Source organism: Anthonomus grandis, chromosome 4 (assembly GCF_022605725.1).
Source record: "Anthonomus grandis grandis chromosome 4, icAntGran1.3, whole genome shotgun sequence".
In the NCBI taxonomy this organism is placed as follows: Eukaryota; Metazoa; Arthropoda; class Insecta; order Coleoptera; family Curculionidae; genus Anthonomus; species Anthonomus grandis.
In genome coordinates, this window is record NC_065549.1 from 6,940,769 (window position 1) to 6,966,860 (window position 26,092).

Genomic DNA, 26,092 nt, shown 5'->3' on the forward strand with positions numbered 1-26,092 from the left:
CAAAATTAATTAATAGACATTTGCGGTCATGTTCTAAGACGCAAAATAATTGAGGAAGTAAAGCAGGCTTCGACTTTTTCTGTGTTAGCAGATGAAACTGCAGATATAAGTGGGACAGAGCTAGATAAAATGCCAGTCATTTGTGAAGAATTTTTGGGATATGTACCGTTGCAAGAATTAAATGCGAACACCATTTCAAAAACAATCATTAAATTTCTAGAAGACTGCAACTTAGATTTTAATAAACTTGTTGGTCAAGGATATGACGGGTGTGCTGCAATGGCTGGTCATATAGGTGGTGTACAGAAAATTATTAGTGATAAGTATCCTACAGCAGTATTTTTCCACTGTGCAAATCATATATTAATATCTTGTAATCAATGATATCAATGAAGTTAGTGAAGTAAGAAATGCCGCTGGGACGACAAAGGATATCATAAACTTTTTTAGAGAAAGCACATTGCGACGAAACAAAATACCAAATATTCCTCTTTTTTGTAAAATGCGTTGGACAGCAAAATACAAAAGTATAAGCCTATTTTCTGAGAACTTTATTACGATTGTACAAGCTCTAGAAGAACTTTCCATTGCTGCACCAAATTCAAAAACAAAGACTAAAGCCTATCAGCTTTATACGACTGCGACAACTTCAACATACATTGTTACGCTCTTAGTAATTGCTTGCTATTCTGCCAAACTCGAATCAATTGCAAAATGTAAATATAAATACAAAAGAAGTTCTTGACGATTAATAAATTGACGACCGTGCTTCAATCTCATCGAGATAATTCCTCAATCGAGTTCGCCATAATTTTTGAAAGAGCTCAAAAAATCTGCCAGGAACTGGATGTTGAGCTTAAGCGTCCTCAAATCATAGCAAGACAAATCTATCGATCAAACCAACCATCTGAAAATGTAGAGGAGTTTTTTAGAACCTCTATTTTCATTCCATATTTAGACTCGGTTATTTCGTCTCTTAGAACTCGATCTTCCGCTACACATAAAAAATCTTTTTCTCTAATGCAGCGACATCCCGAAAATATGAGAAGAGCTCGAAAAAGCCTAGTTTTTACAAGAAGCGGAAGATATGTATGAAGAATGTATACCAATAATGCACTGTAAACTTGTACTATTACTGGCAAATACATTTATTTATTATTATTATTATTATTATTATATACAGAATTTTTATGGGGCCTTTTTACAGAATTTTGTTGCCGAGGCTACTACGTGGTACGAGATGTTTAAGACAGCCGAAGAAGGAACTATGTCCAACGAATCTGTAGAATATGCAGATTTAATTTCTAAAGCCACTTCGTTTTATCCAGCAGTGCGTGAAGCAATTAAGATTGGCCTAACTCTTCCAGCGATAACCTGCAGCATTGAACGTTCATTTAGCACATTACGGCGGGTTAAGATGTGGAATAGATCAACGATGGGAGACGCGAGACTAAGCGGCCTTTGCTTGATGAGCGTTCATCGAGAGATGATAGAGGAAGTTATTGAGTTTGTTGACAAGGTTTTAAACGTCTTTGGACAACAACCTAGACGCCTTAGATTCTTATTTAAAAACTAGATTAATTATCGTTTTTATGTTTAACTAAATTTTAATTTTTGCTTGTGTTACGTCTTATTGCAACCGCAAATAAATAATAATTGACATTCTCTTGAAGTCCAGTGGGGTGCAAGTGCACCTCCTTGCACCTCCCTCCCGGCGCCTCAAGCCGATCTTTTCACAAGTAAATACCGATACTGTCATAACATCATATCAAGGGAGAAACGTCATCATAAACGTAGAATAATAAAAACTTATTAACAAATCTATAATAATTATAAAACATTTAATTTCCATAAAAATGCTTTTTATTAGCAAGGTACCTTTACTCTAATGAAGTCCGTTTAAAAACAAATATTATTTATAAATTAAAGAATAATCTATAATTAATAAATATTTATCTTGTTAATATTTTTTTACCATGTCACTGGTAAAGATTACTTGTATCGGTGAAATCAACAATGCGATCGAGCGGCGTTGCGATGTTGTTGCCTTTTTCTCAAATATAAGTAGTCTGCATTCATTTTACTTTGAATATTGACTTCTTTATAGAGCATCTTATCATATGCTATTAAAGAAAATGCTTCATGTTTTATTAAAGAGAAACAGTATTAAAGTTTTGTGCCTGTCAAAATAAGTGAACATTTTTTTATAAAATTATAAATTATTATCATGTTAAAAATTTTCTAAAAAAGTTTGAATAAGGTCCTTATTAATTCGTTTTAAACTTCTAAAATTTTGATTCCTCCCGGTAGTTTTACTTATGTTAAGTGAAAAGAAACAGTTAACTAAAAAGTAGTCAGAAATGTTAGCATCATAAGTACCTAAAATTTCTATGCGTAAATCCTCTGATGAGACTATCAGATTCAAAAGAGTACCAGAGTATCCAATAAAGTAAGATATCTGCAGATATAGTGACACAACATTTTTAATATTTAATAAGTAAATTTATGAAGACCCACTAAAGCCTTAAGTCCAATCTGAACGTTAAGTAAGCCTTATAACTATTAAAAATACGATGATTGTTTTATCATGGGATGGGAGATTTTACTGAACGACAAAAAAACGAGTTCGGAGGACATCATAAGTGAAACGATGAAAAATTTCGATTTTATAGAGGCTATCGCGAGACAAGTAATAGCTAAACAGGTAATGTATTGAGAAAAATAGAGAAACGCATTAATCAGTTAAGCGCATATAAAATAATGTAAGTCTTAGGGATGGAATTGCTAAATTGGAACAAAGCGCTAGACTTAATCCGCGCGATTTTTATATAGTATACTGAAGTACTAGAAAATGAATCTGTCTGGTTTATGGGGGAAAATTTACTCTAAAAATTCCATCGTTTTATCGCGTTTGTCTAGAATCTGAAGCTGATGTCATGAAGCTGGTAAAATAAGAGATTATGGTGGCAGATTTACTAATAAATTATTTAGAATATTTCTCATTTGTGTTTCGCACAAGGACGTATTTACCAGCCAAAAATACGAACTTTTTTTGTCATATAAACTTATGTCCTAACTTGCTTCGTTTTCTATATATAGAGTGTAAAAGTTTTTTAATAAAATCGGTTTAAAATTTGGTAGGCTTATTTGTCGTCATAAAGGTCCTTCTTTGGTGCGAATAAAATAAATTTATTAATTCTAGTGGTGCTTCAGGGGGCTACCTACTTGATTTTTATAGGTAAAATTATGGTACGCCACCCCTTTTTTGACAATTTAATTTCTTTTTTATATTAAGCAGTCAATAATGTAACTTTCTTGCCTCTTGAGCCTTATTCGTATCTAGCTTTCTTTCCAGGAAAAAAAATCAAAATCTGTGGCTGGCCCTATTAAAATAAATAATAAATTCGCATCGATTATTGAGATTCATTCAATTTCTTTTGGATGCGATCACTATACTACATTTAGTAACAATAACAGTAGTATACGATAAAATTTTCGAAAAATAACGACCAGGCCTTTCGAAAATATTAACAAAAAACAATCTTCAATAGAAAGTATACACCGTGTAACATGAAAGCGATTCACTTTTCAAGATTCCTGTATATAAAGTTTTTGTCTTATTTTTAGACAAAGATGCGGCTGGTAAAATATTGCAATGTAATTTCGTGACACCCTGTATATACGATTCTTTCTGGATGGGATTCATATTTTCCATTATCTTCTTCTGACCTTCAAATAGGGACTCTTCCATCATTGTATTCATCAATTTATCAGACATCCGTCCTTATTTTCTTCTTTTAATTAAGACATTTAATAAAACTAGGGGAACTGTGCACTTATCTATTATTCCCTAAAATCAAATAAATCCTTATCAAATTAAAGTGAAAAAAAGAGGAGATTAATGTGTATCATAATTATAATTTTTAAGATGGAGGCCCATTTTAATATTCACTTGGGCTTTAAAGGCAAAAAAAAACAAAGAGACACTCCATCATCATAAATCCCGTGGCTTTTCATTTAGAGTACGTGATGCGGACGAAGCAGGGAGCGAAAATAAAGCCTTTTTCTCCGAGGATGTATATTACACGGTTTCGTCTTCAAACACTAATTTTAAAAAAGAGAAACCTCGACACCGGAGCGAACCAGGCCAAATGAAAGTTTATTTCGCTCAACGGGAAAAACAACCTACCGCCTCAAAAGGCGAATCTTTTCAGTTTCTGAATCCTGCTATGCTGCCTTTGGCAACTTTTGGTTTTTAGCACAAGTAGCGCAAATAGCTGCCGCGGACTCTCGTTTCTTCTTTTATATGATTGCTATATGCTTTTCTGCCTTTCTATGGCATTCAAAAACGCTCTTTTTACCACCGGTTTGTCAAACACAAGAAATTATAATTGCGCACACCGAACGCGGATTTTATATACAAATTTTACGAGCGATTTTATATTTTAGCTTTATTGCGACTTCCCTAATGATGTCTAGGAAAGAAATACGTGCATTTTTTTAAATGCTTACCCTGAAGTACTTGCGTTAGAGTTTCCATAAAGATATATTTGGCGGTAACGCGCTTCTAAATGGACATTCTTCATATATAAAACCAGCCGAGTATACAAGGAGCCGCTAGTTGTCAGTTCAGTGAAGTTCGGAATATTAGCGTGAGATTTAAATAGTAGTAAATAAATACAGTAAAAATAAATATCTCTAATAGTTGTGAGTGATCGTGTTTTTGTAGTGAAGCGGGTAAATAAATTAATTGACTATTTTCAATTGCTTTATTCACACTTAACGAACGGGATAAACGCTATAGTAGAAATCAAACCGCATACCTCTGTGTTATATAAGTAGATACCGTTAAGCCTTGCGTCAAATTGGCTTGGTGTAATGCACTCGTTTTATTTAAAAAGAATCTGACAAGCAAAAGTCAAGGTTAAATTGTGAAAAATCAAATGAGACTCAAATTTAAAAATTTCATTAACAGAGTTGAGAACTAGATTTCTCTTGGCTTTTGTTATTTACAATTTTTCTAGAAAGTTTAATTTTTTACCAACAATCTGTCTGAAGAATCATTCGTTAAATTTAAAAAAGGTTCGTTCCAGTACTAGATTATCAGATTATTGATCACGTCTCACGACTCGTAGGTTCGAAATTGATAATTTACGTACAATATGACCCAAAAAATGAAAATACTAAATATCTATCATATAGTATAAAAATATCTGTCACAGATGGTTTTTTCAGCACTTTACTCGAACCCTATTTATTTCAGCAAATTTCGTGAAACAATTAAAGTAGAGAATAGGGAAAATATGAGCAAAAATATTTGTGAAAAAAATGCGGTTTTTTTTGACAAATTTCCCAAAAGAATATTTTGATTACTTCCAGGCAGTTGAATGAATTCAATTATCTTACAGCGAATAAAGAGAGCAACTAACTCAACTACCTGCAAGAATATTTTAATTTCTTTTATTGAGTAAATTAAACCTCCTCACAGAGAGCAAAGATAGGATTAGGCTGCAAGTCAACTCCGTGGAAGATTTTTTTGTTTTGTTAAGGAACTTTTGAGGAATGCACTATCATTGAACCCTTAAACAGAAAAAAAGCGTGGTAACAGTTTCCAGTTCAGTTGCCTGGAAGAATAATTAAATTTCTTTCAGGCAGTTGAGTGAATTCAATCAATTCACAGTGAACATATGGAGATTGTTCCAAATAAACGTTTTTCTTAAATATTTTCTCAAGTTATTGACAAGGAAACATTTTAATTTTTTTTCTCCGACCACTAATAAATTGTAAAATTGGTAGAGTGACTATAAATAAAAATTATCTCTTGTATGAGAGTTGGGAAAATTCTCAAAAAGTTATGTTGACCAATAATTTATCAGGATAAGGGGATATAAGTAAAAATATTGTCTATGACTTGGGAAATTATTTAACAAAAACGTTCATTTGGAAAAACCTCACAGATCATTCAAGCCATAGTTGAAAATTATGTCATTTCCATGACTTAGCTTATTCCATTTATAACGAAAAATTTAATTCTTACAATTCTGTTCAATGTCATAAGCTAAGAATTTGGTAATATGCCTCATACTATCAACACGTATAAAGAGTAAAGATATTCATATTATAAATACCTCTACTGTTTTTATTTTTTAAGGAGCCAATGGCATCTCTAACTTGATTTTAGCTAACTTCATCAAATTGAAAATGTAACCTATCTGGCTGATCCATCAGATTGTCAGCGACACATCCGGGAACTCAGGCACTAATTCCGCAGCAACATTGAAGAGAAAATTGTAACCTTTAACCTCATAACTTTTCAGGAAGTTTTGACCTTGTTGCCTGAGCCAAGAAGATAGTTTGTATAAGCAACCTCTTTCCATTATTTTAGATATATACATTTTCCTGTAACTATTGAGAGCATTATAGTTGTTCCAGTGGATTATTTAAGTACGAGTCGTTTGAATGAAATTTAGGTTTTCCCTCGAATTTCTGATTTCATTATTAAATCACTCAATATTTTTTTTATATAAAATCTTTTGTGTTTTTATTGGAAGGAACTCTGCTGTCAACACTAAAATTCCACTAAAATTCACGAAACTCCAATGTTGGTATTCTAATGCCTCATCAAGTCTATTTAGGCATCGTATAGTGAGAGTTGGTAGATTTTAGAACAAGGTTCAGAACAAGGTGAGTACCTTTTTTTACCTTTTTGTATTTGGTACCTTGCAAAGGAAGCTGGATCTGGAAATCTACAGCGAGTGGTGGTCATTGTCTTTATTTGTATTTTTAAGGGTTTGTTGATGTTGAATCCTTTCGCAATGTCGATGATGATGATATAATATATATATATATATATATATATATGAGATATAAATATGATTATATCTAGAACAAAGTTAAAATCACCATAAGGTGCTTTGTAAACAATTAAAAAATTAAAGTTTTTAAATTCAACAGTCGAGATTTCACAATGAAATTCCTTAGACAAGCTCACAATACCAAAGTATATAGATTTCAACTGTTAGACTGTGACAATACGTTCAATATTACTGGTTAATCTAATACAGCCCTCATGACTCATAGTTGATCTGATGTAGTAAGGTAAGGTTTATTAAGTATTTGAAGTTTTGAATGAAAATGTGCAGAAAATGTCTACTTACGCCTTATAGTTTGTTAAAATAAAAGCGAAGAGATTGAGCAAATACAAAATACAAAAAACTTATACGTTTTTTGCCTAAGAATGGGATATATTATTATATATTATCGTCGATAAACTCCGTACTAGTGTTACAAAAAAATAATTCGAACGGATGGCTATTATTCCAATTTATATTTAATTCCGTACCTTATACAGGGTGGCCCCTCAAAAACGTACCGCAACGCATTACAGGGTGGGAAAAAACTTTTCGGCAAAATCCAAAAACACGTCAAGTATGTTTGTCAGGGAGCCAACTTTTGACATAAAAACCATTTCAAAAAACTCAACCCCCTAAGCGGGAGTGACATCCCCTAATTTTTTTTTAAATGGGTCGGGGGGTCAAGTGATACCTCCTTAAAAAGGTCTTGCTATTCCCTAGACAACGCTGCTTAGTTTTTAAAAATTGAGTAATTCGTTCAAGAAATATGGGCTCTTGAAAGTTGAACAGTAATGTGTGACGATGTCATTAAAATTTATTGAGAGAGTGAGACTGAACCCAGAGTAAACATCTATAGAACACATCTTTAAGTCGAAACACTCTTGTCGTTATTGCGGCAAATTCTTTCTTTCACATTTAGTGAATGCAAATATCCGGTTTCTTTCTTCCCTTTTAAATTAGGTCAAGTAGTTTTGCTAAATACCTGTTTTGTGGGTAGACTGTTTAAAAATTGTTGAACCTTTAAATTTATCAGCAATTATGGTGTACTCAATTGCAGAAAGAGTAGAGATCAATGAGCTTTTTTAAAAAAAATTAGTGTGGAAATCGGGTCGGGGATTTATTTAATAAACCGCATTCTGAGAAACATCTCTCTGGGAAAATTGTTCAGGAATTGGTTGCAAAGTTTCGCGAAACAGGTTCAGTGCATAACAAAAAGAGGAATCTTGAAAATGCAGGGTTTCATGAAGCTATGGAGATTGCAGTATTGGGGGAAGTTGCAATCGCCACAATTGCCGTTATTGGGCTGATAAAAATCCAAGTATTTTCCACGAAACACACACACAACCCCCCAGAAGTTGTATGGGCTGGTATTTTTGGAAATTTCATTGTGGGCGCTTTTTTCCTCCCTGGAAATTTAACAGGCGATATGTACTTAGATTTGTTATAAAATGCCATCGACCCAGCTCTAACAGATATCATAGAAGAGGACCGCGCATACAATTATCAGGAATTGTTTTTTTCAACAAGACGGAGCTCCTCCACATTTCTCACTAAATGTACGCAACTATTTAAATGACAGATTTTTAGGACGCTGGATAGGACGAAGGGCCAAGGGGCGCAATTGAGTGGCTACCTCGGTCCTTTAAATTTTTTCTTGTGGGGACACATAAAATGCGTAGTTTGCAAAACTCCACCTGCTACATTAGAATAGTTGCGAAGAAGAATTATTTACGTATGTCGCGAAGTGACACCGCAAATGCTTCTAAACGTTCGGCAACGGTTTGAAGATAATTTGAATCACTGTATGAACGTTGAAGGCGGACAGCACTTCGAGCATTTACTTGATTAAAATGGTAAGCATTAAATCGCTTTTTGCATTTTTCGTGACACATTAATGTTTCACTTTCAAGAGCCCATATTTCTTGAACGAGTTACTCGATTTTTAAAAACTAAGCAGCGTTGTATAGGGAATGACAAGACTCTTTTAAAGAGATGCCACTTGACCCCCGTCCCATTTAAAAAAAAATTGGGGATGTCACCCCCGCTTAGAGGGTTGAGTTTTTTAAAATGGTTTTTATGTTAAAAGTTGTCCCCCTGACAAACATACTTGACGTATTTTTGGGTTTTGTCGAAAAGTTTTTTCCCACCCTAATGCCTTGCGGTACGTTTTCAATGGGCCACCCTGTATATTAAAACTCAAATAGAAACTTAAGAAAAACTTAAAACCTAATAGAGAATTGATTCATTCTAGATATAAATAAAATTTGCCACGACATATTAAAATAACTAATAATATAATTTTTCAACTAGTGTTTTTTAATATAGGTGCTATACAATCCATTTTGGGTCATTGGCACCCAAAAGGACCCATTTTCTGTTATATTATTTAAAATTTTAATGACTGTAAGGGGATCACCTGCATTACCTGTATTCTATAATAATATTGTAGCGTTCTTACTGTTTGTTAAGGGGTATTTTAAAACACTCGATACACGAAAATAGTCAGATGATTTATTACGCATGTACACACTAAGCACAATGACTCTTAAGACTTTGTATTTATTTCCTATTATTTATTTCGGTTTAAAAGTCCCGCTAATATTCAGACTTGGCCTCCTAGCAGCGAGGGCTCCTTATTATATTAAAATACTGTTCACAACATTCTGTAACAATCTACGAGTGTCCCGAGATGTCTCGAGGTGTGCCTGTCGCTCGTTCAATCCTTGTCGCACCTTCAAGTCTAAGCAACGGACGAAATGATTCCAGAATGCCGAAGAACGGCCGGTATATTTGCGGTTTTTAAGATCGTTACAATATTTTATTTAATTAATTTTAATAAGCCGAAAATGTGACTAGGCCTCGATAATTCAAAAAGAGTTCGAGATAGACGTATAATAGTACCTTTATGAAAAAAACACAGAATTGAGCATAAAATCCAAAAAATGTAATAATTAATAGGGTTTTCCATGTCTACCTTGAAAAATACGTCGAAACTAAAAAAACATCCAGTTTTTCCTCTTAAAAAAAACAAAACATTTTGTATAAAAATCTATATATCACCTAAATGGCCGTTTATAACAAATAGGCGGAGTATTTCCAGTATTTTTTTTATTAATGACTTTAAATTTATCATTTTGTTCCGCTTTTTATTGCAAATAAAAAAAAACAAACTATTACAAGATTTGACGGAAACACAAATGAAATAAACTGAGTTTGGTCGATTTATATCAGTAATTCACCACTGGACTAACGGGAGTGAAATCATGAATAAAACCTGCCGACGGGATTACATTTCCTGATATCTTTTCCCAGATAAACCTGTAATATATTTAAAGGAAAAATGGGAAATTGTGTCCGCCTCGTGGCTTGAAAATACCTCGAATAAAAGTTGAAAGGAGTGAATTCGGGCAGCTCGAGAATATTTTAGTGCTTTAATATAGACAAGCATTTTATTCATTATTTGTTCGTAGGTAGATAAATGATGTTTTTTTTGTACAGTTTGTACAATTGTGCAAAATATAACAAAAAAATACAGTTTCCTGAAGATCCAGATATAGAAGTGGACTCCTTCCTCTACTACCATTAAAACTCCAATTTATAATCTAACGTGGCTAATAACTTAAAAATACGAGAAGTTAACTAACTTTATAAGTTAATAACGAACGGGCGACGAATACACATCCATCCAGGTTAAGTAAAGGAAATACATTGGGGAGCAGGGCACGATGACAGCACGAGATTTAATCCCATTTCGGGATAAACAAGCCGGTGGATATTTATTTATAAGGCGGATCCCGAATTAGACCAGAATATACGTCACCCGGGAAAAAATATGGGATTAGATTCATCAAAGTTTACGTAAGGGCGGTGAAATTGGGATTTATTTTTGCTTTATGCTTTCTTTTTCTGTGCTGATTGCGAATCTGATGAATTTATTAGGTGGAAAATCTAACCAGAGTAACGTAATGGAATTTTTCCTATACTGAGAAATTTATTACTACCTCTTCTTCTGGCACTGACTAATGGACTTTCCGGCCATAATTAATTACACTTCCCTCTAAGACAAATGAAAAATTCATCGTTATTACAAGCATTATTTAGATATGCCATAATCAACAAGTATTTAAAATGTACTCTATATAATCCCCCTTTTAGAATTGAACCCCAGGTATCTCAGAATTGATAACGATAATATAATATAAAGGCAAATTGCCTAGTATAAAACGGTTGAGGGGAAATAAACCAAATTAAGGAAATTATATAATTTCTCGTATAAATGCAAATGTATTCAAACGAAATCAAAACACCTCAGACACGGCATTTCGGGAATAAGACTCTGTAGGTTATTCCCAAAGGTCACAGGGAATATGCGTGCTATTGGATATAGTTATTAACGCCCTTGGGAATATTTTAAGGAAACATTAGTAAGGTCATTTGTTAGATTGAATATGAAGATAACCTTGGTGAAAACTCTTGGAAATATAAAGTTCAATACAGCTGTAGCGTTCTTTACTGTTCGTTCGTAATGTGTTAATTAAAACACTCGATGCGCAAAAATAGTCAACTGATTTATTTATTATACAGGTACACACTGAACACAACGACTTAAGACTTATATTGTATTTATTTCGATTCAAATGTCGCGCCAATATTGATACTTAAACTGGCCTCCTAGCGGCGAGAGCTCCTTATATATTAGGTAGACCAGTGTTCGTTTACTCCATCCTTGTCGCACCAGTGATGCCCGTTAGCAGTCAATAAGCTGACAGATGTCACTGATTAAGGCCACGTTCACAACATTACGTTTATATTACATTCCTTCCCACTTAGTTTTTTTGTTCAAGATCCCAGCAATGATTAAAGGTTCATGAGCTTAAATAACTCTCTGAGAACTATACACAGGTTATGTGTTTGAATAATAATTAGTAGTAAGTACTGTAGTCTTATCTTTAGTATCAGGAGATCTTAATATAAGAGTAGAATGACTATTAACTTTGTGGTTCTACTTCTACCTGGAAAGGAACATTATTATCTTTCAAATTTTGTATTTCATAACTTGACCGCTTCAACAAATACTCATTGTTATTTACCGGTATACCTGGCTTTTGAAAAATATCTGCTGCTTACTGACTAACATAATTTGGATCACTTTGGCATATATCTATTTCTAGAAATTGCAAAGAGGATGGTTTCAGATGATCAGCATGAACATAACGCACTCTACCTTCTGCCGTCATTACTAAAGAAGAATTAATTCCAATGATATTAAATATAGCTGATCTGATTAATTAAATATAATATATATATACATTTTATTTTCTCGTCTTCTTATATTTTCCCTAAATACTTTGAATGAAGCATATTGTTCTTGGAATCTATTTTAACAACAGTTCCACCGGTGACTTTAAGGTTACTGTACTTGGAATATTCCTATAATTGAGCAAGAAGTTATCCAAATTATGATCAATTGAATCAAATCGTTCTGCAAGACTTTCCTAACTTTGTCTGCGGATTTGTACCATTCCTTTTGCAAAAATTCCTTCTTTAGTGATCTTTGAACTGTGAAAACAAATTTTTTCAGCCTTCCCATTAGATTCCGGAAGAAGTAATGACTTGTATTCCATTAGATCTGCAAGACTCATGACATTCTAGACTATTAAAAGAGATTCCATTGTCCGTTACTAAAATTTGGAAGACCAAATGTACTATAAACTTTACTCAATTTCCTTACTTCTTTCAGAGCATTCGCTCCTTTTATTAAGAAAATTTCTTACTATTTTGAAGTGATACCCACTACCAATGAGAACTAAATCGTAAAAATCAACATGAATTCTGGAAATGTTCCTCTCACTCTTTGTTCAAGTTGAAATGTTAACAATCTTTTCTCGATTATCTAGGATTTGGCATGAAGAACATTGACTGACATACCGCTCATGTCGACATGTCGCCTCTAGCTCTTAATTTCATTCTCACAACACCAGGATGACTCTCATGAAAAGACATAGTTTGAAACACCAATAGTTTTTCAAGTTAGACAGTCACGTTCAAGTCATTCGACTTCTTTAATTTCACTTAAAGGAATTTCTGTTGAATGACTTTAAGGTAGTCTAGAAAAACAATCGACATTTGACATTTCACTGGCCTTTCTGTATTATTTCTTATAGTTATATGTAGACAAGATTACGTCCCATCGTTGTATACTGGCCTGAGCTATAGAGTAGGCAACCGATGTATTTCCCCAAAGTATTTTTGCGGGTAATATGATTTTTTTCCAAGATTCCGTAATTTGTTTAAAAAGTCGATCCAAGTTTATAATTTTTTCTCAGGAAAACTGGTAATTTCCAAAAAAAACATCGTATGTCCTGTAGGTGCTCAAAAGTATTTTTTTATACCAAAAAATCAAACTTTGAAATTGGAGATTAATAACGAAATAAGAAATAATAAGAAATGCCAATTAATTACAAATGTAATTAAGAAACTCACTTAAGAGATCACTTCCGCCCACTATTGACCATATTATACTTTCTCATTGTAGGCGAGAATCTTCCGGAACAGTGTTCTGTCGAGTATATAAGGAGCCACAACGCCGATGATGGAAGTGGCGCGAGATTTAAATAGTTGTAGATAAATACAGTAAAAATAAATATCTCTAATAGTCGTGAGCGATCGTGTTTTCATAGTGAAGTGTGTAAATAAATAAGTTGACCATTTTCGATTGTTTTAATTCACACCTTTTGAACGAGAAAAACGCTACCTACAATAAATAATCTAGATTTTAAAAGATTTTAATGTTAATTACGCAAATAAAGGCCAAAGATTAGTGAAGTCAGTTGACATGGTTTGAGGATGCATGTTAATGATTTTACCCGTGTCACAGAAAATTCAGCGTCTATTTTAGATTATGTGTATTGAAATTTTAATAGTGTTGCGTCCTGTTCTGTATTGAATCCTGGTTTATCAGATCGTGAGGCAGTTTAATGTCAAATTGATTTTCGCATGACAGCATCTATAATTGCTAAGAGGCGTGGTCGTATATATTATCCAAAAGAAATTTTAAGGCGTTCTCTCGGTCTTGCTCTAAAATTAATTGGAAAACACCGTGTGATAACAATCAACCTTTAACATCCTTGTGCCAAGAATACAAGTGATATTTTTAATCTGTTGGAGAAGCTTTACCAAGCTCTCAATAATGGGGATGAAACCGCAGTAGTATTTTGCGGTCTCGTTTTACTGGTTCTAAATCAGAGGAGTTAAGTGTCAGAGCAAGTGTGCTGCAGGGCTCTGTTCTTGGTCTGCTACTATTGTTAATCTATGTAAATGGCTTACCATCGATAATGTAGCATGGACAAGTCACAACTTTTGCTGATGATATTGTTCTTTGGCATAGTAGAGATACAACTATCTTCGAAGGAATGGTGAACGTGGATTAAGAGATGGTGGATGTTTCAAAAACCAATATTTCAGATTCTAAATGTATTTTGGATGTGTCTTAGAGCTCACAAATAGTTGCTAGTAATAATTTTAATAAATTCTTAGGTTTATTATTGATAGCAGATTAAAGTTTGAAAATCACATTGAGCAGCTTTGTTCTAGGTTGCATCTGGCTGTTTTGCTATACCGACAAGTAGAAGCAATCTAGGTATATAAGTCTTCTTAAGTATCATTGAGTCTTGTAAACCTCACTTTATTATCCAAAAATTTTTGACTATTTTGACCAGTCGGAAAATGTAAATAATACTCGGTCCTCTTAATATAAATTTACCAACCCCTACATCTTCTTTAACGAAAAACTCAATTAAACCAATTTCTACGGGCTCTTCGTAAGTCTTAGGAAGTATTTATATGTCTATAAATCAATTTGTTCATCTGTAATGTGTGTAAATTTAATATGTTAATACGCAGTTTTATGTTTTGTTATGACAGCTTTGCTAACAACATTCTTGATGTTTAAACAATAAACCTTTAATTGACTTTGACTTTGACAAAGCTAAAAAATCAATTTCGATCATACAGTTCCCATGGCATTTAGGCTTACTTAAACGCCTAAAATTGATATAAGACTCCCCTTTAAAGGGTTTCAGATATCCACTTAGAGTATTAAATCAGATTTCTCGTTATTTTCAGATAAATAACCGATCGTCAGAGGGATAATGGTGTATAGATCCGTCATCCTTCTAGGATTCCTGAGCGTAGCGCCGATTGCCCGCGGTGTCGGCCCCCGTAAACGTGAAACCGACGAAACGGTTCTTTTTGAGGCTCCAGCTAACGTAAGTATAACACGGGGGGATTTTAACAGAAATGCCCTTCTTACATGAATAAAAGGATCTCTGAAAGGGCTTAGGGGGAAATGGGTTTTCTTGTTTTGGGCGTTTTATTAGAAAAATAGAATTATGTGAGAAAGAATATGGTGAATGCGCAAATACATGTTTGCTGTCATAATTATGACATTGGCACTTGACGTAACAATTAGAGGTTAGGTTTAGGGGCAGGGCCTTGAAAGCTTGGACGAATTACGGAACACTTCTACTCCTCGACATATAGATGGCGATAAGAAAGCGAAATTACCTCCTCGAACTACACGGACTGTCAAGCATGTCTGATATGTCATATAAAATGCGGCAATTTTTTATAGTTCCAACTTTAGTTTCAATTTTTGCGCAAAATCTTAACATTGATTTGTTCTCATCTTTCGCGCAAAATTTTGCCAGGTGTTTCGTTCAGTGTGTCAGCTGTGATACGGCAAGTGCAAATATAAACAACAAAAGTGGAAAATCGATTCTGAGAAGAAGCAGCTGTTGTGGTAAATCTGTGGATAACAAAAAACACAGATTTTCCGGTTTCTTAACAGGCCCAGAAATGTGATATGTAGGACATTCCGTTGAAAAATGTATTTTTTCAGACCACGTTTATAAAGAACTAACCACTTTTGATAACATAGAGCAGCAGCTGACAACAGAATATGGTAATGAATTGTAAGTTAAAAACTGCATCCAGGTCTTTAGTAATACCATAGGATCTTAGATGAACAATATGGCAAAATGGGGTAAGGGATTTTAAAAATTAATACTTTAAAATATGCTTTCTATTTCTAGACATTGGAGTCCAAAATAAATTACCCAGTGAAGCTCAATACGCAGCAGAACTCATAAAACTGTACAGACTTTTTGACAACCTCAATTTCAAAAGTTACTCTAAATCCGATGCCACACCTCAGAGAAAAGCAATTTCAGCAATTTCAATGCATGAGCAATTTTGGATTCTATACAAATCTTGGAGACTATGAAATTTTCAAAGGCAAATAGAAAAATGCCTTATTACCTCTTTCATTATTTATTTCTTAATATGTATATTAATTTGTAATATCTACTAGAAAGGAACACTACTAGTGAATTGAGTAATGGGTAATTCCTTGGTAATTTTATAAAATTTTTTTATTGCCTTGGTAAATTTACTACCTGATAGGACTAAGCCCGCTACACTTAGTGGTACGGGCTGAAGCTATATCGGGGGCGAAAAGTCTGCTGTCAAATGGCGCAACAATCCTATCGAAAGATGGGCACAATGCCTTATTTGACAAGATACAGGACCTTGGGCGCCTGGCCCTAAGAACAGACAGAACCAAGGTCACATACCTAGACAAACCTTTTGTCATCAAAGAGAAAAGGGGACCACTGGACGCAGAAGCGGACAGGCTCAGGCAAAGAGGTTACTCAGTATGGCACACGGCAATCAAACGATCCAAGATCGGGGTAGCTGTGGGTATGGTGGAGGACGAACAATATGGCAGACAACTCATGCTAAACCTGGGCCTGGAAACAACAAATTTATAGGCAAGCATAATAGGAATACAAACCTGTGTCCAACTGATGAGAGAAGGGCTGCCAAGAGGCAAAACCTTCGCAATTTTCACAGGAGACCAGGCTGCAACACTTGCACTACAACAGTTCGAGACTAAGTCAAGGACTGTGCAAAGCTGCTGGGAGGATCTCAGGAACCTCGCCGAAGCGCAAAATAGGCCAGAGATAATCCTAGCAGAGAATATGGGCAACAATAAGGCTGCAAGAAGGGCTATCCAACTTGCAACTCAGGGAGCCAGCAACAGCCTGGTAGGCCCTGAACCAACATGTTGTGTCAACGATAAGACCTGGAAGAGGGAAATCGGCAACTGGCTAACAAACCAGAACAAATCCTACTGGGAACAGCTGCCAAAGATGGAACAATCCAAACAACTTATAGGCAGCCCACCCTTCAAGAAGGGTGAGAACATACTGGGCCTCTCCAGACAATAACTGCGAAGGGTCGCGGGGCTATTTACAGGCCATGCGCCCAGCAGGAAACACCTGCATACGCTAGGGAAATCAGTTACCTCGCTATGTAGGGGATGCAATGAGGAGGACGAAACAACTCTTCACATACTGTACTTCTGTGAAGCATTTAATCAAACCAGGGCAACATTCCTGGGGGAAGAGAAACCCTCACCAGAGGGTATAAGAAATCTACCACTGGGCACAATCCTGGACTTCCTTGAAGCTACAGAATTGAACCTGTGGGACTAAACATATGGGACACAATAGGACTGCTTCTTAGCAGACCGCAGTGTAGGGAGCCACAAGACACCACCCAGCGGTGGAGTTTTAGTGGGTACATGACGAAACAGACTCGACACTGAGTCCCACACTACTGGGGGCGGCGCCGCGTAACCAGTGTTCATAAAAAATTTGTCCACCGACCCCAAAAAAAAAAAAAAAAAAAAACATTTTGTGTATATTTGTTGTTTAATATCTGAAATCCAGACCTATGAATCTAGTAGGAAATGTATGGTTTTTTCAGAAATAATAAATACGCAAATAGAAAAAGTGATAAATCGAGGACTTCATTTAATATGGAGACAAAAAAGTCCCTATTTAACACTTTTTCAATCTGCCTACTATAATTTCCGACAGAACAACACATTGCTCACTAATTTTAAGCGCACGGTATAGTAGAGCAAAATTCAAATAATCAAATTTTAAACTACCCGCAATTATGACGTGACCCATTTTCACTTCTGGTTAGTACTACTTCTCGAATTTTAGAGGGCACAATCGACGTTCAGTATTCTATTAGCTCTTATGGGAGTTTCCTATCTAAGATGTATTAATATATATTTAGTTAGGGGATAATGTGGTTTTAGGCCACAATTATGTGCTCCTTAACACTTAATAAAAGTTTTTAATTAATCTAATAATAAACTGTTCTTTATTGTTACAAAGTAAATGTATCTATGCCTTACCACTTGAAGACCAAATAACAATGGCGAGCGCAAATATATAAATTTCATTGAAGGCACTAGCATGTAACCCTTTCTTTGATTATCAGTGAGACAAAGTGGGAAACTTGTGTTCATTTTCTATTCGAAAAAAAAAGCAAAATTGAGAATACAGCATAGACCTCTAGGAATTCTAAAATAATAAGAGAAAAACAAGTCATTAAGTTTTTATATTATTTTAAAATTGTCACAAAAAGCAAGGGAAGAAAAACCGGAATTTTCCAGATAAAAATTCCATCGGAATCGGTTATACAGGACGCTTTTCCATCGTCGCGAATCAACGCAACCATGTATAGGCAAAAGCGACTGGCTAAAAATAAAGTCAATAAGCCGAGTTGGGAAATTCGAGATAGACGATTTAATTTTTTTGCTGATGTAGAAGGGTAAACACCTCGTTTGTCAATCGGGACTCTCGGGCATAATCCAGAATAATTCAATCAAAAAAAATGTGTAAAAAGCCTTTCATCATATTTTTTTGTGAATATGGCAACATAAGACTAAGCAAATTATTTCAGCAACGTCGATCATATTCTTCTTTCTAATCATAACATTTTTACAGAAGTGCTGTGGTCCATATTAACGTTTTGTTTGGTTCCCTTGATTGTATATCACGATTTATTTCGATTAAATGACGTGTAAACCCCTTTTGGGAGAGTAGTTATCTAGTAAAATCAGCTCACTCCGACTGAGAAATAAAGTGATATTTTTCTTATATAACCAGACCAATTAAACCCGAAAAACACTATTTCTAGATAATCCAGACACTATTTAAGAAATGAAATAATGATATAGAACATAGAGGAAAAAGTTGAATTCTCATTTACATATCCCTATTTCAGTCTAAGAATTAGAAGTGGATGGGAATAGAGTTATATTTTTCTTATATATTCAGACCAAATAAACCCGAAAACTACTATTTCTAGACGATCCAGACACTATTAAAGAAATGAAACAATGATATAGAAAATAGAGGAAAAACTTGAATTCTCATTTATATATCCCCATCTCAGTCTGAGAATTAGAAGTGGGTGGGGAAAAAGTGATATTTTTCTTGTATAATCAGATCAATTAAACCCGAAAAACACTATTTCCAGATAATCCAGACACTATTAAAAAAATTAAGCATTGAATTGCTTCATTCATTAGATTGATGAATGACTTGTAACCGAATGTTTGTCTCCCACATTTTGTATGCCATAGCAACATGGCGTATCAAATGATTTATCCGTTATCCACTAATGTACATTAAAGTAGAAGAGTATACTTTATTTACACTGATTTTCTCAAAACATTTTACAGTCAACCTTATTCTCTTAACTGATAAATTGTATGCTCATGCTTAAACCTGAAATGTCCAATTCCACGTATATTACATATAAAAAAGAAAAAGGAGGATTTGTCAAAGAAATATAGGAACAATTCACGATGTACACTGTATTTCTATATAAACCTTGGTAAGGTCAAGGAAAAATCAGAAACTTCTTGTTCTGTTATGTAGATAAAGTTAACCATAATGTTAGCTGTAAAACTTTTAGCAGACAAACATACCACGACATTGTAAACATACTTAAAATTTTCAATTGCACGAATATTACATGAGAAAAACAAATAGAACGAAAAACTTTAAAAAAATAAAACCAAAAACAAACCTAATGAAGTAGCAAAAGAGGAAAAACCAGGAAAGGCTTCTGGTAGAGAAGAGACGTCGACTAGGGTACACCTTAGCGTTTTTATTTACAGAAAAAAACAGTATTATGCTTTTTTAATAATAGAAAACCAGAAACAATTCTTTATTAAAGTATTTCTGTTTGACATAAAACTCGGTATGTTGCATAGCAGTTTAGGCTCCAATGCAGAATGGACCATTTGTGAAAGATAGATCTTAAGTTAAGTTTTAAGAAGCAAGTACTTATTAATTATAATTTTAACTTGCAGCTGCAGTCGAACATGCTATTCGCCTTATACTACAAATCTTTGTGGCGTTCATAAAATGGAAACTAACAACGAGGCGAAAACATAATGTGGTTATATTGAAAAACTTTACTAGATATTTGTTCTTAGCCCAACAAGGGGGAAAATTCTGAAAGTACAAAACTGTTTCTTCATGCAATATCTACAACTAAATGGAGCGCTAGGATTGAAGCCGTTCGCCCAATAATCGACAACTACAAAGGTATCGTTGCTTCTTTAGAAAAAGTTCTTGAAATGGATTTAACACTAGAAATTTATTTAGAAGTTGTTACCTTGCTCACGTGGCTTCCGTCCTTCAACTTCTATCTTTTGATAACCATTTGGTTCAAACTTTTGCAATGCCTCAACATCACGAACAAAATTCTATAAAATCCAAAATTAACAATGCAACAAGCAGCTCTGCGTTGATCAAGATATACTTGATTAATAGATATACTTGAGAATATTTGACCGAAATACGTCGCTTAAGAGATTCCTGGCCAGCAATTTTGACAGAAGTCAAACTTGTTGCATCAAATTTGTAGATCACATCTGAGCTTAGGAAAAAAAACGATTTCATAATGAAGAATTTGGGGGTAGAACATGAATGGTTGATAACACGAAGACATGTTGAATCACTTAATGATCATCAGCATTAAGCATGAAAGGGCAAGTTCAATCAGTCTTGAAGAAACTATTGGAGTGTTCAGTGTAAGAAACGCGTGTATTAAATTGTAACATTAAATTAAATTGTAAAGTAAATTATTAAATTTTTGTTCAACGGATGATTTCATCAAAACAAATCCCTAAATTCTCTGAACAAAACCAATAAAATCAAAGTTTAAGTTGGCGTGAACACAAAGGGCGTATGATAAGCCAGCATTTAAGTGGTTTCCTGGGAAATTACGTCGGACGTCACGCCGATCTCCTATAAACGATTGTAAGGGTCCCCTCCGTTATTGAATAAAAAGTATTTTAAGGACTCCGTTTACGAGCTATTTTACATTTTCTGGGAAAATTATATTACATCCGATATGGCGGTTTTTATACGGTTTCCATATATGAGGGATCCCAGTGTATAATTTAATGTTTCCTTTTTTCCGTTTGTTGTAGGAGGACACACTTTATCCTTGTCCTAATCCTTGTAGTTGTCCCCCGAAAGAGGGAGATTGTACGGACTGCGGACCTTGTCCGAGGCAATTGGGGGAGCCTTGTAACGAGGAAAATCGCTGTGATTTACAGAAGGGCTTAATTTGCAGATACAGGCATGGAGACAACGATGGAATTTGCAGAGGTAAAGCAATTCGTGTATTTATTTATCAATTTTTATAAGAATTAATGACAACAATGCCGCACTTTTGAGTTAGTAGATTTGTGCAATAAAATAATTTTTACTTACAGAATCATCTGGAGTACCTTGCGTGGTGTACAATAAATCTTACGACCACGGAGAGACCTTCAATTTAGACTGTAGAACACAATGCGTATGCCAGGTGAGCTATATTAAGCCATTGACCAGACAACCAATATATACTCACATTTCCTTGGAAAACCGCCTGAAAGTAAAATAATAAACTTGTGGTATTTTATTGGTCCCACAAGTTTCAGGTTTTCCGCATATTCAGAATATATACGAGAATTTTAATGCAGTCGCTTTGCGCAAACTTTTCACATCAAATTTGCTTTTCAAAATATAAAGTTCGCGCTCGCCGTTCGCTCGGAAAGCAGCCGTTTTCGCCCCGGCGACGAATAAATCGAAGACGGTGTTGTATACTTTATTTCTCACTTTCTGACTTTCTTATTTATTTTCTTTCAAAAAGTCTACATTATTGTTTCATTTTGTAAGGGAACAAATAAATAATAGACCTTACATTTAGAATTGTTGTCGTTTATAATGTAGACAACAGACGTCAAGACGACCTGACAGATTTGCTTAAAGGCTATAGCCTGGAGAGACAAATATTTGCTAAAACAAATGCAGTGAATTGTATAGATAATGTTTTCGTAAGCTTCTATTGGAAATTAGAATACGCAAAAAATATTTTTGACCCTTTCTTGTCCGACCGAGGTCAATCAAATATCTGGTGCGTTAGCCAATCAAAGAACTGGCATGACAAAGCCCTTTTAGGCCTTGGAATCTTGTGACGGTACTGCAAACAGAGATTGCACGTCATTCCTTTCCGGCTATTAGAAAGCATGCAGATGGACATTCGGCTTGTGTCAACTGGTTTGATGAAAAGTGTAAACGTATGAGAGAGAGAGCAAGTCTATAACAAGAGCCCAACTGAAGGTCTAGAGAATTGAAACAATTTTAAAAACAGTGCAAATTACAACTACGAACTTCCAAATAAGGAGCTCTTACTAAATTTATTATTTGAACTTAAATAACCCGGTCCATTTAGGTCATAAATTCTTTTCGAAACTTGAATTACAATGAACCTGTTAATTTCAGTCAATTGAATACCTTCTCTCAAACATGAAGGCCGAATACAGGTGAGGGAAGCTATGGATTCTATAAAAAATAAACCAAGCAGAGACATATACGGTATCAACGTAACCATTATTAAAAAACTAAAAAAATAGCTGATTTATCCTAAAACAAAACTTATTAATAAAAGTATCTAGACAAGACACTTTCCACCTTGTCTCAAGTTTTCAAAAGTTGTGCCTATTTTTAAAAGTTTAAGGTCTGATCCGGGCAATTATAGTCCCATCTCATTAGTTCCCACTCTTGCAAAGATCTATATGTAGTAATCAATTGTAGAGGTATTTTTGAGGAAAATGGTCTTTTCGCCAACAACCCTCGCCTTGGTGGATGTGCTGGTTGGTGCCTCTAAGAAGACGCAATACGCTGCTGCAGTGTTTTGAGATCTCTCCAAGGCATTTGACTGTATTTCGCACCGGATCCTGGTGGACAAACTTGGATTCTATGATGTAAATGGAGTTAGCTCGAAATATAATTTCATTTCATTTCACTTAGAAGGTGTATATTGCATGAAATGACAGCTGACAATTGAGACAAATCTCTGACATTCACAGATTACTTTGACAGCTGACACAAGGCCTCGCTGCTAACGCAGAACTGTTAGAACGATTAAAATATATTTGACAACGATTAATGATTTTGACAGGTATCGTGAGACCTGATAAATGAGGTTAATAGCTATCATAAGGCCTATCAGAATAAAGAAATGGAAACCTTTCAAGCTGTAGCCTGGTATGAATTCCGTTAGAATAGTCCAGATTTAACAGATGACCAATGTCGTTGACATTGATAGTTATCATAAGACCGTATGTGTGATTTGGTAACTTGTGGAAGGATTCATAATAAGACAGAATAACCCAAGAAAAACCACGAAAGTCTAAAACATCTACCATACGAACTGTCATTAATTTACTTGAAAATAAAAATTCTTGATATTGTTTTAAGTCCAATTAATAAGCCTTTTATTTGCCATTGGGCAACATTGTTACACTTAATGGTCACTATGGATAATAGACTTCGGCATGTAAGCGAATTGTGTGACGAGATGACAAATGACATTTCACCTTGACAACTGACACAATGACCAATGACGTTGACACCTGTCATAAGACTTGTAAAGAAATACAAAATTTTCTAGCCATTGCCTTAAATTTGGAACATTAACGAGAAAAAATAAAAGAGTAAGAGCTGTTATATATAAGACCGATCAGATTATCACAGATGCCAGTGCACACTCGGCTAGAATTCTCGCTAGAAATTCCTTTAGAACAGTCCGGATTTGACAGATAATCACTGATGTTGACAAGTGACATTGATAGTTGTCATAAGATCGTATGTGTGATTTTCTCAAGAAGACTGGAGGGAGAAGCGGTATCTCCTATATGGTTGCCCTAAGCATTGTGCTGAAGCCGATTTACGGGAATCAGTTCATTTCTCCCACTCTCGCACGAGTCTCCTCGTCTGTCTTTTTTCCTTCCTTGTTTCTCTGTCACTCTCGTTACTGCTATTATCTTTTCGGACATTGCGTACTATGCTACTGCGTAAACGCCAGTACGAGAATAGCATTCTGGGGGTAGCGAATTTGCCATACAGGATTTGGCCCATCCAGCACAGGGAAGATATCTCTCCTCCCTCCAGTCTTCTTGGTCACTATGGGGAATAGACTTGCGCACATGAACTCTAGAATTTCAGGACGTTCAACGGGTACTGGTGGAAGAAGCTAAAAGCCTTCCGCAGCTTCGCTTACCTGCGCCGCGTATATGAAATGCGAATCATCTAGTGGGCTCATAAAAATTATAACAACAATACAACATAACCTCGGAAAAGCACGCGTTTTTGTGTAATACTGAGTTACATGAGCGCGAGAGAGATAGAGAGTGCGCCCCTAATTTCGCCTCACTGTATATACGGCTCAGCATCGGCATTTAACGTCCTGATTTCATGCTGGTGCATGTAAGCGAATTAAGTGACGTAGTGACAAATGACTGACAGCTGGCATTAAGCCTGTAAGGAAATATATTTTCTTCTAGCCGCAGCTTTAAATATTGAAAATGAAAGAGAAAAAAGTAAAAGAAAAGAAAGAAAAAGAGCTGCCATATAAGACCGATCTTATTATCACAGATATAAGATGTGCGCACTAGGTTAGAATTCTTGGTATGAATTCCTTCAGAACAGTCCAGACTTGACAGATGACCAAAGACGTTGACAAGTGACATTGACAGTTATCATAAGACCGCGTGTGTGATTTTCTATTAGTAGCTTGTGGAAGGATATGTAGATGACGTCATATTAAGTTGGAATAACCGAATATATCATAATTTTGGCAAAAAAAACCGGGAAATTCGAAAATTCTTATCATTCAAGCATGAAGTGACTAATTTATTAAAAATTAAACGTTGGCGGGAGAAACCGTGTGACGTAATGACTAATGACGTTTGACCTTGACAGCTGACATAATGACCAATGACGTTGACAGTTATTGTAAAACAGTCTGAATGATTGTCAATTAGTATGTATAATAATTGAAGAATGTTCTAACTACCAGAACTTGTGAATCATAGGTGAAATCATCATAATCTCCTCGCAACATATGGCAACAATGACTATTCACGAATCGTCTTGCGATTGCGCAATAGAGAATATACCTAATGCGACGTTGTCACACGTTTACGACAATGCTTCTGGTTAATAACGTTCAACTCGATTTCCCAAATAAAATAAAACATTCAGAAGTAACCCCCTCACAAGAAACTTAAATGATAAATTTAAATGATACGCCTTTGCAGTTCACGAACTCTTATTCTAAATTGACTCTTGTCTGTTTTAGCCTGCGACTACTTCGCCATTCAGAAAGTTTTATCGTCGAAAACTTGGTTGTTATTCAAACTGTTGAACTTTTTCCCCTTTTTTCTTTATTTTACTTCAGGGGATTTCTTTCACTAAACGATAAATTTGACATTCTATAATACCTTAAAAATGGCAGTCGCGTGATCTAAAACTTTTATATGTTTTAAGCACGAAATAAATTATCTACTGTGGGAGTCGGACGGAGAGGGGAAAAGCTGCATTATGTAAGCGCCATTTTTGCATTTCGTGCTGCATTTTATGTAGTTTTTAATTGTGCCCCATGCATTTATAGAGATTTTAAAAAAGGGGCTCTGGTGCGGACTTGATTTTATTTTAAATAAACTTTTTACGTAAAATTTGACTTTTAAAATAAGTTTGGAGCGCTGGGCGAAAAGTTTGTTTCGACGACTGTAATTTGCCATTGTAAGCGGAAATGTTGAATTTTTATTTGAATATCTCGCTTTTCTATTCAGATTCGACAAAGAGAACGATTACCCACCTAATGCAACAATTATTTCGAAAATATGCTCAGAATATTCATGGAACGCATGTATTGGTCATCAAATTATCCATTAATTGCCTTTATATTTCCAATTAGGAAAATAGCAAAAATATACAGGTACTATAAACAAATATAATTTCCCTAAT

At 34.8% G+C, this 26,092-nt stretch overlaps 1 protein-coding gene across 3 annotated transcripts in view; it reads left to right on the forward strand.

Moving 5' to 3' along the window:
• Positions 1-26,092, forward strand: part of LOC126735406 (CCN family member 2) — a 73,085-nt gene that overhangs the window by 13,422 nt on the left and 33,571 nt on the right. For 2 of the 3 annotated variants that reach the window (XM_050439374.1, XM_050439376.1), the window contains exons 2-4: positions 14,979-15,121; positions 21,226-21,406; positions 21,514-21,605. In XM_050439374.1, coding sequence (XP_050295331.1) covers positions 15,005-15,121; positions 21,226-21,406; positions 21,514-21,605 — 390 coding nt within the window. In that variant the 5' untranslated portion in view covers positions 14,979-15,004. Of the gene's footprint in view, positions 1-4,718; positions 4,738-14,978; positions 15,122-21,225; positions 21,407-21,513; positions 21,606-26,092 lie in introns of those variants that run through there. The other variant, XM_050439375.1, reaches the window with a different exon arrangement.